The 14,228-nt window shown below is 45.9% G+C and overlaps 1 protein-coding gene across 5 annotated transcripts in view; it reads left to right on the top strand.

Moving 5' to 3' along the window:
* Nucleotides 1-14,228, top strand: part of cacna2d3a (calcium channel, voltage-dependent, alpha 2/delta subunit 3a) — a 176,678-nt gene that overhangs the window by 94,689 nt on the left and 67,761 nt on the right. For all 5 annotated transcript variants that reach the window (XM_056240465.1, XM_056240466.1, XM_056240462.1 and 2 more), the window contains 5 exons: nt 801-875; nt 4,777-4,860; nt 7,664-7,735; nt 7,836-7,897; nt 14,065-14,132. In XM_056240465.1, coding sequence (XP_056096440.1) covers nt 801-875; nt 4,777-4,860; nt 7,664-7,735; nt 7,836-7,897; nt 14,065-14,132 — 361 coding nt within the window. The remainder of the gene's footprint in view (nt 1-800; nt 876-4,776; nt 4,861-7,663; nt 7,736-7,835; nt 7,898-14,064; nt 14,133-14,228) is intronic.

Raw genomic sequence — 14,228 nt, 5'->3', positions numbered from 1 at the left:
GAGTATTAGTAGACTGTCTGCTTAATAACACTTTAATGTGATGCTCCCCTAACTGACTATAAGTAACTTTTCAACGTATGTCAACTTATTCCAGTAACCCTAACCTAAGATAATCTATTAATACTCTGAGAATTAGTTGACATGTAGTTGTAAAGTTACTTCTAGTAAGTAGAATGACTTAATTGGACTATTAAAATAAAAATCACTCTTATTGATCAGAAACTTCAAAAAACCAATAAGACCCATTATAATCAGTGAAACTGTCTACACTGAAATTGGCACGGCACAGCATGATGAGTCACCGACAGTAAAGAGAGACCCTGCTCGATTCCTGTCTTAACCCGTGTGCTTGAACTTCTCTTGACACAAAGGACAAACGGATCTCATGTCAGCTTGCCAGCTCCTGGGGCGAGTAAGACCGAGAAGCATCATATCATGCATCACTCTTGGAAGGTTTTACATATTAAAATGGACATATAATACATGTATCTGTTCAATCGATCAACATATATTTCTGTAGTACATTTAAAAGCAACACAAGTGGACCAAAGTGTTTTACACTACCAAAAGTTACAATACAGATTAATTAATCATATACAATATATAACATATAATCACATCACCGGTTTCAGTGAGTAGAGATGAGTCTTCAGCTGAGATTATAGACGGCTGCGAGACATGAGGTCTTTATGGGCTCTTTAAAAGACTGTGGATTTCTGCAGTTTAAAAATGTGTCAGGTTCTCTGATTTTGATTTGTGTGTGTGTGCGTGTGTGTGTGTGTGTGTGTGTGTGTTCACAGCTGGGAATCCATGGTTATGCCTTTGCCATCACCAACAACGGATACATACTCACCCATCCAGACCTGCAGCCTCTGGTAATGTATCGCTTGTGATGAGGAGATGATGATGATGATGATGAAGATGATGATGATGATGATAGTGAACGCTGAGGCTGATGGGAGAAAGCGTCTCATTAGAGGCATTGTGCTGTGAGCCGACAGCTGTGGGCAGTAATGAGTGTTTGACAGATGATGAGATGGGAACATCAACAGCTCAAGAATCAAACCTCCATGATTTCACTGCGGTGTGAATTGTCCATAAACAAAGCTGTGTAATAGTCAAAGAGGAAAAGTCCTCAGGATCTGAGTAAGAGGGCAATGAAAACAGTCAAGACGATCACAAGTTTATATATGTTTTGGTTCTATGCTGAATCTTCCAGCATGCATGTCATGTTTGTCCCGGCTGGTTTATGCGGATTAGAGCTGGTATAATGCAGGAGACCAGCAATGCTAAAACACATCTAGGTCATTTTTCATCCCATAAAAATCAAATGGAAGAAGAAATGATATTTTGCAATGTAAAAAAGCCTTTTTAAGAGCCATTACATTTTATAACAATTAAATACGTTCTCATTAGCATAAGGCCAATAAATGTAATTCATAAATATCATTACAATACTGTAATGTGAACATTTAATTAAAGTAATTCGTTTTGTTGTAGCACTTTTGATTATATATATATATATTATTGTGTTACTGCCTTTTGGTAGTATTTATTGTATTGTATTTAATTGATCATAAATGCATTATATTTTGTTTTCTTCTGTTTTTGGAGTGAAACGTGACCTGGACTTTTATTCCTTTCTTTTTTAATAATGTTGCTGAATTAACACACAACTTCACATCGCAACAGAAAAAGCCTGCTCTTTTATTCTCTGCGTTTAAAAAGATAAGCATCTGGACTCTTCCTTTAGTGTCCTTCTGCCACTGGAGGGCAGTCTACACACGTCACACACACACGTCACACACACACGTCACACACACCGTCACACACACTGATCCACACACACTGATCCACACACACGTCACACACACCGTCACACACTGATCCACACACACTGATCCACACACACGTCACACACACTGATCCACACACCCGTCACACACACTGATCCACACACACTGATCCACACACACGTCACACACACTGATCCACACACACGTCACACACACTGATCCACACAGACTGATCCACACACACGTCACACACACTGATCCACACACACTGATCCACACACACGTCACACACACTGATCCACACACACGTCACACACACTGATCCACACAGACTGATCCACACACCGTCACACACACTGATCCACACACACTGATCCACACACACGTCACACACACCGTCACACACTGATCCACACACACTGATCCACACACACGTCACACACACTGATCCACACACCCGTCACACACACTGATCCACACACACTGATCCACACACACGTCACACACACTGATCCACACACACGTCACACACACTGATCCACACAGACTGATCCACACACACGTCACACACACTGATCCACACAGACTGATCCACACACACGTCACACACACTGATCCACACAGACTGATCCACACACACGTCACACACACTGATCCACACACACTGATCCACACACACTGATCCACACACACGTCACACACACTGATCCACACACCCGTCACACACACTGATCCACACAGACTGATCCACACACACGTCACACACACTGATCCACACACACGTCACACACACTGATCCACACAGACTGATCCACACACACGTCACACACACTGATCCACACAGACTGATCCACACACACGTCACACACACTGATCCACACAGACTGATCCACACACACGTCACACACACTGATCCACACACACTGATCCACACACACGTCACACACACTGATCCACACACACTGATCCACACACACTGATCCACACACACGTCACACACACTGATCCACACACCCGTCACACACACTGATCCACACACACTGATCCACACACACGTCACACACACTGATCCACACACACGTCACACACACTGATCCACACACCCGTCACACACACTGATCCACACACACTGATCCACACACACGTCACACACACTGATCCACACACACTGATCCACACACACGTCACACACACCGTCACACACACACCATCACACACACTAATCCACACACACTGATCCACACACCCGTCACACACACTGATCCACACACCGTCACACACACTGATCCACACACACGTCACACACACTGATCCACACACCGTCACACACACTGATCCACACACACGTAACACACACTGATCCACACACCGTCACACACACTGATCCACACACACGTCACACACACTGATCCACACACCGTCACACACACTGATCCACACACACTGATCCACACACACCGTCACACACACACTGATCCACACACACTGATCCACACACACGTCACACACACCGTCACACACACACCATCACACACACTGATCCACACACATTGATCCACACACCTGTCACACACACACTGATCCACACACACCGTCACACACACTGATCCACACACACCGTCACACACACACTGATCCACACACACCGTCACACACACTGATCCACACACCCGTCACACACACTGATCCACACACACTGATCCACACACACTGATCCACACACACTGATCCACACACACCTGTCACACACACACTGATCCACACACACCGTCACACACACACTGATCCACACACACCGTCACACACACTGATCCACACACCCGTCACACACACTGATCCACACACACTGATCCACACACACTGATCCACACACACTGATCCACACACACTGATCCACAGACACTGATCCACACACACTGATCCACACACACTGATCCACACACACTGATCCACACACACTGATCCACACACACTGATCCACAGACACTGATCCACAGACACTGATCCACACACACTGATCCACACACACTGATCCACACACACTGATCCACACACACTGATCCACACACACTGATCCACACACACTGATCCACAGACACTGATCCACACACACTGATCCACACACACTGATCCACACACACTGATCCACACACACTGATCCACACACACTGATCCACACACACTGATCCACACACACTGATCCACACACACTGATCCACACACACTGATCCACAGACACTGATCCACACACACTGATCCACACACACTGATCCACACACACTGATCCACACACACTGATCCACACACCCGTCACACACACTGATCCACACACACTGATCCACACACACTGATCCACACACACTGATCCACACACACTGATCCACAGACACTGATCCACACACACTGATCCACAGACACTGATCCACAGACACTGATCCACACACACTGATCCACACACACTGATCCACACACACTGATCCACACACCCGTCACACACACTGATCCACACACCCGTCACACACACTGATCCACACACACCGTCACACACACTGATCCACACACCTGTCACACACACTGATCCACACACACCGTCACACACACACACTGATCCACACACACTGATCCACACACACTGATCCACACACACCGTCACACACACTGATCCACACACACGTCACACACACTGATCCACACACACCGTCACACACACTGATCCACACACCTGTCACACACACTGATCCACACACACCGTCACACACACACACTGATCCACATGTCCTGGCACAACAGCTTTTACAGTCTGATCTCTGTGGGACAAACATTCATTACAGGTTTACATGTTGTATTGACTTACAGAATGTATTTTTTAATGATCTATAGAAAAAAGTCAGTTACTAGTGTTTATTACTTATTACAGTGTCACACTAATACACATCATGTTAATTAATGTCACTGGTGTTTCAATGTCACGTGTTTCTAGTATGAAGAAGGGAAGAAGCGGAGGAGGTCCAGCTACAGCAGTGTGGATCTGTCTGAGGTGGAGTGGGAAGACACGGAGGACGAGGTACGCTTGTGGTTATACTTATTACAAAAGTTATAAATATCATTTTATAAAAAATTATAAATACAGTTTGAAAGAAAGTTCATGTGAAACCTGTTAATCATAACACAACGATATATACACAGCCACATCATTAAATCCAACGCCACTTACTCCACCTTTACTTCATTTATGTATTAACATAAGTCTTTCTTAATTAAAAAGTCAAAGAGGGAACAAGCCACATTCGTTTACCTTTATCTCACTGACTCATCATATACAATGTGAATATTATTTAACCATTATTACCAGTAAGTAGAGTTCCTTCATTATTCAATTCTGAAGCCTGAAACATGAACATGGAATATCTTCACAAAGTCTTATAAAACTTTGTTCATTAGTCGTTATGAGTTCCTGTGTCCCAGCTGTGTCTCGTCTCCCTGATCCTGCCCTGTCAATCATCCTGTCACTGTGAACTGCCCTGTCAATCATCCTGTCACCGTAAACTGCCCTGTCAATCATCCTGTCACCGTAAACTGCCCTGTCAATCATCCTGTCACCGTAAACTGCCCTGTCAATCATCCTGTCACTGTGAACTGCCCTGTCAATCATCCTGTCACCGTAAACTGCCCTGTCAATCATCCTGTCACCGTAAACTGCCCTGTCAATCATCCTGTCACCGTGAACTGCCCTGTCAATCATCCTCTCACCGTAAACTGCCCTGTCAATCATCCTGTCACCGTGAACTGCCCTGTCAATCATCCTGTCACCGTGAACTGCCCTGTCAATCATCCTGTCACCGTAAACTGCCCTGTCAATCATCCTGTCACCGTAAACTGCCCTGTCAATCATCCTGTCACCGTAAACTGCCCTGTCAATCATCCTGTCACCGTAAACTAACCTGTCAATCATCCTGTCACCGTAAACTGCCCTGTCAATCATCCTGTCACAGTAAACTGCCCTGTCAATCATCATCCTGTCACCGTAAACTGCCCTGTCAATCATCATCCTGTCACCGTAAACTGCCCTGTCAATCATCCTGTCACCGTGAACTGCCCTGTCAATCATCCTGTCACCGTAAACTGCCCTGTCAATCATCATCCTGTCACCGTAAACTGCCCTGGCAATCATCCTGTCACCGTTAACTGAGCTGTCAATCATCCTGTCACCGTAAACTGACCTGTCAATCATCCTGTCACCGTAAACTGACCTGTCAATCATCCTGTCACCGTAAACTGACCTGTCAATCATATTGTCACAGTTAGAATCCTCCATTCAATCTAATTTAATTTCTTACAGTTTTGGAGAGAAATGTTGTTGCACGTTGATCTGCCAGTCGTCGGTCTTTCATGCCGAGACTCTCCTCGTGTGTTTGCAGTTTGAATATAATGATGCTTTTAAAAGTTAATGTCTAAACGTATCTTTACAAAAGTTCACAATGCTGCTGCAGATGCAATATAATGTGGACAACATTGAATAAATACATTTTCTTCAGGTTAGATACTGATACTTAATCACTCAAACCCCTTTATCTAAACCTCTCTACATAACCGCCGGACTTGCGCGTCCTCCATGTCTGTAGTTTTTTAACACTTTTCACTCGTGTTTGTAGTTCTAACCGAATCCTCGTCCAACGCTCGAAGGGTTGTGGACAATATCAGCCGTTAACGCATGCGCATCGATTTGGAACACTCATTTCAACATACTACGATTTGGGACGTACTAATTCTATTTTCGCATACTATTTAGGACGGATAGTATGCGAATTGGGACGCAGCATGTGTATTTAAGCCCTGTGTTTCAGTCTGATTCTTGTAAGTCGATGTTTTGTTTAAGTAGGTTCTTCTGTTCATGTTTCTTTGTTCCTGTTTGAGATGTTGAGTTTGGTAAACCCTGCTGGAGTTAGATCATGGGTCCTCTCTGCTTGTGACCGAAACTCTCTGGAATTACCTGATAGTCTCAGTTATTGACAAACCAATCTAACTGAGATAAAAACAGCTAATTGTACTACATTAAAAAAAGATAATTGGAATGAGGTGTTTTAGTCAAATATCTTATATTGGAATTATGGGTTGCGCTGGTATATTATAGAGTTGCATAAAGTTTGAAAAGGCTACAAACGCATTACTTTTGACCTTTTAAATCATTATGCTATTTCCTTTTATGTTTACTTGTAACAAAACTGTTGTTGTTACGCTTGGCCCTGTAAAAGCCAGTTCACACCAACATTTTAACTATGAACACAATTTATAAAAAGAGAGGATAGTGGAGTCCATGAAATCATTGGAATCACTATCAAAGCTTTTTTTTCAGCTGATGATTGTTAAAAACATTGAGAGCCAATCAAAATCTATATTGAAGGAATTCTGCAAAGTTATGCATATCAAGTATATTCAGGGGATTTTCCTTTTTTCCCGATGAATATTCATTTTCTTTTAAAGCTGCAAAAAATAAAAACTTTTTTGCTGATCACTTGTCATTGGATTTCCTCATATGGATCTCAATACTAGATGCAAACAGGGTTTAAGAGCTAGACAGACACTTATTGGTTTCTGAGAACATAGTCAAAGTCAGAATAAATGGATGTGAAGTCGTTTGTCTGGAGATCAGAATATCATAGAGACTTACAGTGTGGGAGGGCTCAAATACCATAAGCAACCACACTAGAAATCACTTAGAAACATGGACAACTCACATTTTATTATTATTATTCAAATATTACAATCTAGTTATCTTTTTTGGTGCTTGAAAAATATAGGACAGGTTTTAGATTTCTCAATTTGATTATCAGATATGTTTTTGTTGTTGTTTTTTATTGTTTGTCTAGTTGCGTAATGCCATGGTGAACAGACAGACGGGGAGCTTCTCTATGAAAGTGAAGAAGACTGTGGATAAAGGGGCAAGAAACTCCCTCTACACACACACACACACACTTCTGAAAAGGTCTTTTCTTTCATCCTCTTATAGTGTTTGTGTGTTTGTTTATGACTGTGTCTCAGAAGCGTGTGCTTGTTCTACACAACGACTACTACTACACAGACATCAAAGGAACTCCCTTCAGGTGAGATTTTTTGTTGCCCTTATATATAAAACCGTGTAGAACAACAGAAACACTGCAGATTGAGACAGAAGGCTGGACTCAGAACTGCCAACAGCTTCTCTGCACACTACCGACTGCAGCAAGGCTCCAAAACATTATTTTAAACAACATATATATATACACTCACCGGCCACTTTATTAGGTACACCTGTCCAACTGCTCGTTAACACTTAATTTCTAAGCAGCCAATCACATGGCGGCAACTCAGTGCATTTAGGCATGTAGACATGGTCAAGACAATCTCCTGCAGTTCAAACCGAGCATCAGTATGGGGAAGAAAGGTGATTTGAGTGACTTTGAACGTGGCATGATTGTTGGTGCCAGAAGGGCTGGTCTGAGTATTTCAGAAACTGCTAATCTACTGGGATTTTCACGCACAACCATCTCTAGGGTTTACAGAGAATGGTCCGAAAAAGAAAAAACATCCAGTGAGCGGCAGTTCTGTGGGCGGAAATGCCTTGTTGATGCCAGAGGTCAGAGGAGAATGGCCAGACTGGTTCGAGCTGATAGAAGGGCAACAGTGACTGAAATAACCACTCGTTACAACCGAGGTATGCAGCAAAGCATTTGTGAAGCCACAACACGCACAACCTTGAGGCGGATGGGCTACAAACGCAGAAGACTCCACCGGGTACCACTCATCTCCACTACAAATAGGAAAAAGAGGCTACAATTTGCAAAAGCTCACCAAAATTGAACAGTTGAAGACTGGAAAAATGTTGCCTGGTCTGATGAGTCTCGATTTCTGTTGAGACATTCAGATGTTAGAGTCAGAATTTGGCGTAAACAGAATGAGAACATGGAACCATCATGCCTTGTTACCACTGTGCAGGCTGGTGGTGGTGGTGTAATGGTGTGGGGGATGTTTTCCTTGCACACTTTAGGCCCCTTAGTGCCAATTGGGCATCGTTTAAATGCCACGGCCTACCTGAGCATTGTTTCTGACCATGTCCATCCCTTTATGGCCACCATGTACCCATCCTCTGATGGCTACTTCCACCATGTCACAAAGCTCTAATCATTTCAAATTGGTTTCTTGAACATGACAATGAGTTCACTGTACTAAAATGGCCTCCACAGTCACCAGATCTCAACCCAATAGAGCATCTTTGGGATGTGGTGGAACGGGAGATTCGCATCATGGATGTGCAGCCGACAAATCTGCGGCAACTGTGTGATGTCATCATGTCAATATGGACCAAACTCCCTGAGGAATGCTTCCAGCACCTTGTTGAATCTATGCCACGAAGAATTGAGGCAGTTCTGAAGGCAAAAGGGGGTCCAACCCGTTACTAGCATGGGGTACCTAATAAAGTGGCCGGTGAGTGTATATATAGCCAGGGTCCAAAATTAGTGCTACAATTCATTATCAGATCATTGTGCACTGTCCGGGATATTTCTCTCTGATCTTCATTAAATGAAGAAGAAAACAGTTTCTCGTAGAAAAAAAAAATCCACATGAGCTAATAAACTTAATTATATTAAGCCTGAACCCAAACCCGAAACGGTGTCAGTGCTTTCTGCCAAGTCCATCCCGGATGCAAAGCCTGAGTTCCCAGCTGAAGGTGTTTGAGCCTGCCACAGCATCCGTGCCAGTGGAAAGATTGATGGTGCCGGATGAGGAAGAAGGGCTGATTGACTGGGAGACGGAATTAGTGCTTCCCACCCACAAACCTTCTCTGTCACCAGTCCCCTCCTGCACTAATGTCTCTTTATCGCCACTGGTCCAGTCCAGCCCAAGGTCTTAATCGCCACCAGTCTCAGTCATCACAGAGTGTTCTTCGTCACCACCATCCCTGTCCATTCCATGTTCAAGTTCCACTGAAGCCAGCCATTCTCTCCGCTGGCTCCCTTCACCCCTGGTCCGCCTTGGGGCTTTCGGGCCCCAGCCCTGGTTCCAGGCTCTACCTCGTCCCTCTGAGCCCTCAGTTCCACCTCAGCCCGTCAACCAATCGGCTCCGCCCTGGATCCTCGTCTCCTCACCTCCCCGCGGGACCTCCATCCTTCCGGCTCCGCCTTGGTCAGTCGTTGCCCCACCATAGCCACAGACTTCGGGGCTGTGCTCCATTTGTCACGGTTTACTCCAGAGCGGCTATATACACTCACCTAAAGGATTATTAGGAACACCTGTTCAATTTCTCATTAATGCTATTATCTAATCAACCAATCACATGGCAGTTGCTTCAATCCATTTAGGGGTGTGGTCCTGGTCAAGACAATCTCCTGAACTCCAAACTGAATGTCAGAATGGGAAAGAAAGGTGATTTAAGCAATTTTGAGCATGGCATGGTTGTTGGTGCCAGACGGGCCGGTCTGAGTATTTCACAATCTGCTCAGTTACTGGGATTTTCACGCAAACCATTTCTAGGGTTTACAAAGAATGGTGTGAAAAGGGAAAAACATCCACTATGCGGCAGTCCTGTGGGCGAAAATGCCTTGTTGATGCTAGAGGTCAGAGGAGAATGGGCCGACTGATTCAAGCTGATAGAAGAGCAACTTTGACTGAAATAACCACTCGTTACAACCGAGGTATGCAGCAAAGCATTTGTGAAGCCACAACACGCACAACCTTGAGGCGGATGGGCTACAACAGCAGAAGACCCCACCGGGTACCACTCATCTCCACTACAAATAGGAAAAAGAGGCTACAATTTGCAAGAGCTCACCAAAATTGGACAGTTGAAGACTGGAAAAATGTTGCCTGGTCTGATGAGTCTCGATTTCTGTTGAGACATTCAGATGGTAGAGTCAGTATTTGGCGTAAACAGAATGAGAACATGGATCCATCATGCCTTATTACCACTGTGCAGGCTGGGGGTGGTGGTGTAATGGTGTGGGGGATGTTTTCTTGGCACACTGTAGGCCCCTTAGTGCCAATTGGGCATCGTTTAAATGCCACGGCCTACCTGAGCATTGTTTCTGACTTTGTCCATCCCTTTATGGCCACCATGTACCCATCCTCTGATGGCTACTTCCAGCAGGATAATGCACCATGTCACAAAGCTCGAATCATTTCAAATTGGTTTCTTGAACATGACAATGAGTTCACTGTACTAAAATGGCCCCCACAGTCACCAGATCTCAACCCAATAGAGCATCTTTGAGATGTGGTGGAACGGGAGCTTTGTGCCCTGGATGTGCATCCCACAAATCTCCATCAACTGCAAGATGCTATCCTATCAATATGGGCCAACATTTTAAAGAATGCTTTCAGCACCTTGTTAAATCAATGCCACGTAGAATTAAGGCAGTTCTGACAGCGAAAGGGGGTAAAACACAGTATTAGTATGGTGTTCCTAATAATCCTTTAGGTGAGTGTATATAAATTAATAACTTTTTTACAACAAAAATGAACCATCACTGAACTTACTTAAGCTGGACTGTGACGCTATTTTCTTCTGGAAACAAACTTTGTTGCATTATTTTCCTGTTATCTCTGTAAAGCTATTTGAAACTATTTGTATTGTAAAAAGCGCTATATAAATAAAGGTGACTTGACTTGACTCCATCCCTCCACCGCTACGGCTTCGTCAGGCTCCTTCATCCCTCTGGCTCCACTGTACTCCTCACTCACCGGCGTCACCTCGGCCACTCGTCGCCAGGACTCCGCCTTGCTCTCCCAGTCCTTCAGCGTCACCTCGGCCACTCGTCGCCAGGACTTCGCCTTGCTCTCCCAGTCCTTCAGCATCACCTCGGCCACTCGTCGCCAGGACTCTGCCTTGCTCTCCTTCAGCATCACCGGGTCTCTCAGTCCCATGGACTCCGCTTTGCTCTCCCAGTCCTTCAGCGTGACCGGGTCTCTCAGTCCCATGGACTCCGGCTTGCTCTCCCAGTCCTTCAGCGTCACCGGGTCTCTCAGTCCCATGGACTCCGCCTTGCTCTCCCAGTCCTTCAGCGTCACCGGGTCTCTCAGTCCCATGGACTCTGCCTTGCTCTCGCAGTCCTTCAGCGTCACCGGGTCTTTCAGTCCCATGGACTCTGCCTTGCTCTCCCAGTCCTTCAGCGTCACCTCGGCCACTCGTCGCCAGGACCCCGCCTTGCTCTCCCAGTCCTTCAGCGTCACCTCGGCCACTCTTCGCCAGGACTCCGCCTTGCTCTCCCAGTCCTTCAGCGTGACCGGGTCTCTCAGTCACATGGACTCTGCCTTGCTCTCCCAGTCCTTCAGCGTCACCTCGGCCACTCATCGCCAGGACTCTGCCTTGCTCTCCCAGTCCTTCGGCGTCACCGGGTCTCTCAGTCCCATGGACTCTGCCTTGCTCTCCCAGTCCTTCAGCGTCACCGGGTCTCTCAGTCCCATGGACTCTGCCTTGCTCTCCCAGTCCTTCAGCGTCACCGGGTCTCTCAGTCCCATGGACTCTGCCTTGCTCTCCCAGTCCTTCAGCGTCACCGGGTCTTTCAGTCCCATGGACTCTGCCTTGCTCTCCCAGTCCTTTAGCGTCACCGGGTCTCTCAGTCCCATGGACTCTGCCTTGCTCTCCCAGTCCTTCAGCGTCACCGGGTCTCTCAGTCCCATGGACTCCGCCTTGCTCTCCCAGTCCTTCAGCGTCACCGGGTCTCTCAGTCCCATGGACTCCGCCTTGCTCTCCCAGTCCTTCAGCGTCACCGGGTCTCTCAGTCCCATGGACGCCGCCTTGCTCTCCCAGTCCTTCAGTGTCACCGGGTCTCTCAGTCCCATGGACTCCGCCTTGCTCTCCCAGTCCTTCAGCGTCACCGGGTCTCTCAGTCCCATGGAGTCTACCTTGCTCTCCCAGTCCTTCAGCGTGACCGGGTCTCTCAGTCCCATGGACTCTGCCTTGCTCTCCCAGTCCTTCAGCGTGACCGGGTCTCTCAGTCCCATGGACTCCGCCTTGCTCTCCCAGTCCTTCAGCGTGACCGGGTCTCTCAGTCCCATGGACTCCGCCTTGCTTTCCCAGTCCTTCAGCATCACCGGGTCTCTCAGTCCCATGGACTCCACCTTGCTCTCCCAGTCCTTCAGCGTCACCGGGTCTCTCAGTCCCATGGACTCCGCCTTGCTCTCCAAGTCCTTCAGCGTCACCGGGTCTCTCAGTCCCATGGACTCCACCTTGCTCTCCCAGTCCTTCAGCATCACCGGGTCTCTCAGTCCCTTGGACTCCGCCTTGCTCTCCAAGTCCTTCAGCGTCACCGGGTCTCAGTCCCATGGACTCCGGCTTGCTCTCCCAGGCCTTCAGCGTCACTGGGTCTCTCAGTCCCATGGACTCCGCCTTGCTCTCCCAGTCCTTCAGTGTCACCGGGTCTCTCAGTCCCATGGACTCCGCCTGGGCCTCTACATCTCCAGGCCTCATTGCTGTCGGTTGGGTCAAAGGACCCCCTCGGCTCCTCCTCCATCACTGCCACCGGGGGTCGCTCTGGGATCTCATCAGCCTTCAGTTCTTAACTTCACTATTCTGATTTATGAAACCTTTCACATGTCAGAACAACTGACAAAAACAGCACTGTGAAACCCTTCACAAATCAGATTAGTGAAGTTAAGGACTCAAGGAAGAGTTAGCTGACAAAAACCGTACTGTGAAATATTTCATACAAAAAAAAGAAACTGCTTGTCACTGGCATTGGCAGTTATGGCTCAATAGCTGTTTCTATTCAAAGTTGTGAATTTAACTTTTGCGCAAAATTGGAATATGGCATAAAACACTTATGAATAAAGCAGTGTTTCGATCTCATGTGTTCAAGAGAACAAAATCGTCACTTCCTGAGAAATTGGTGCAAAGTATCAGTAATAAAAATGAAAATGTTTGGGAACGCAATTGTGTGAGACGCTTCTGGGATGGAATTAAACCAAATCATTCTGATCACAGACTTTGGCTCAGGCGTTTCAGAACCACCAAATAAATTAAAAACTTAAATAGCACTTTATTTAAACATTTATTCTCCTGATCCAGCTCTGTGCAAAGCTTGTTGGGAACTAGGAACCCACTGCTTTGTTTCAGTCAATGCAACAAAAAGGATTAATGTAGTCCCAAAAAGGATGAATGTAGTCCCAACATTAATGGATTATTAACTTAACATTTTAATTCCATTTGACAAAATAAAATTGAGTACAGATGGCAATCAAGTAAAAAATTCAAAAAAATGTTTTGGAGTGTATGATTTATTTCTCTTGTTTTCAGCTTAGGAGTGGCCCTGTCCAGAGGTCATGGCAAATATTCCTTCAGAGGAAATATCTCTGTTGAAGAAGGTAACTATAGGTTTAAAGAGTCTCTGTCCTCTACATTGCCTTTGATTCATTATAATAAATGTGTGTCTTTCCAGGTTTTGTCAGCATATGTGAGTG

This window comes from Rhinichthys klamathensis, unplaced genomic scaffold (genome assembly GCF_029890125.1).
Source record: "Rhinichthys klamathensis goyatoka isolate OS25496 unplaced genomic scaffold, OSU_Roscu_1.1 h1tg000599l_1, whole genome shotgun sequence".
NCBI classification, from domain to species: domain Eukaryota; kingdom Metazoa; phylum Chordata; class Actinopteri; order Cypriniformes; family Leuciscidae; genus Rhinichthys; species Rhinichthys klamathensis.
Note: the sequence above shows the minus strand (reverse complement) of the source record. Positions and strands in the feature narration are given on the sequence as shown.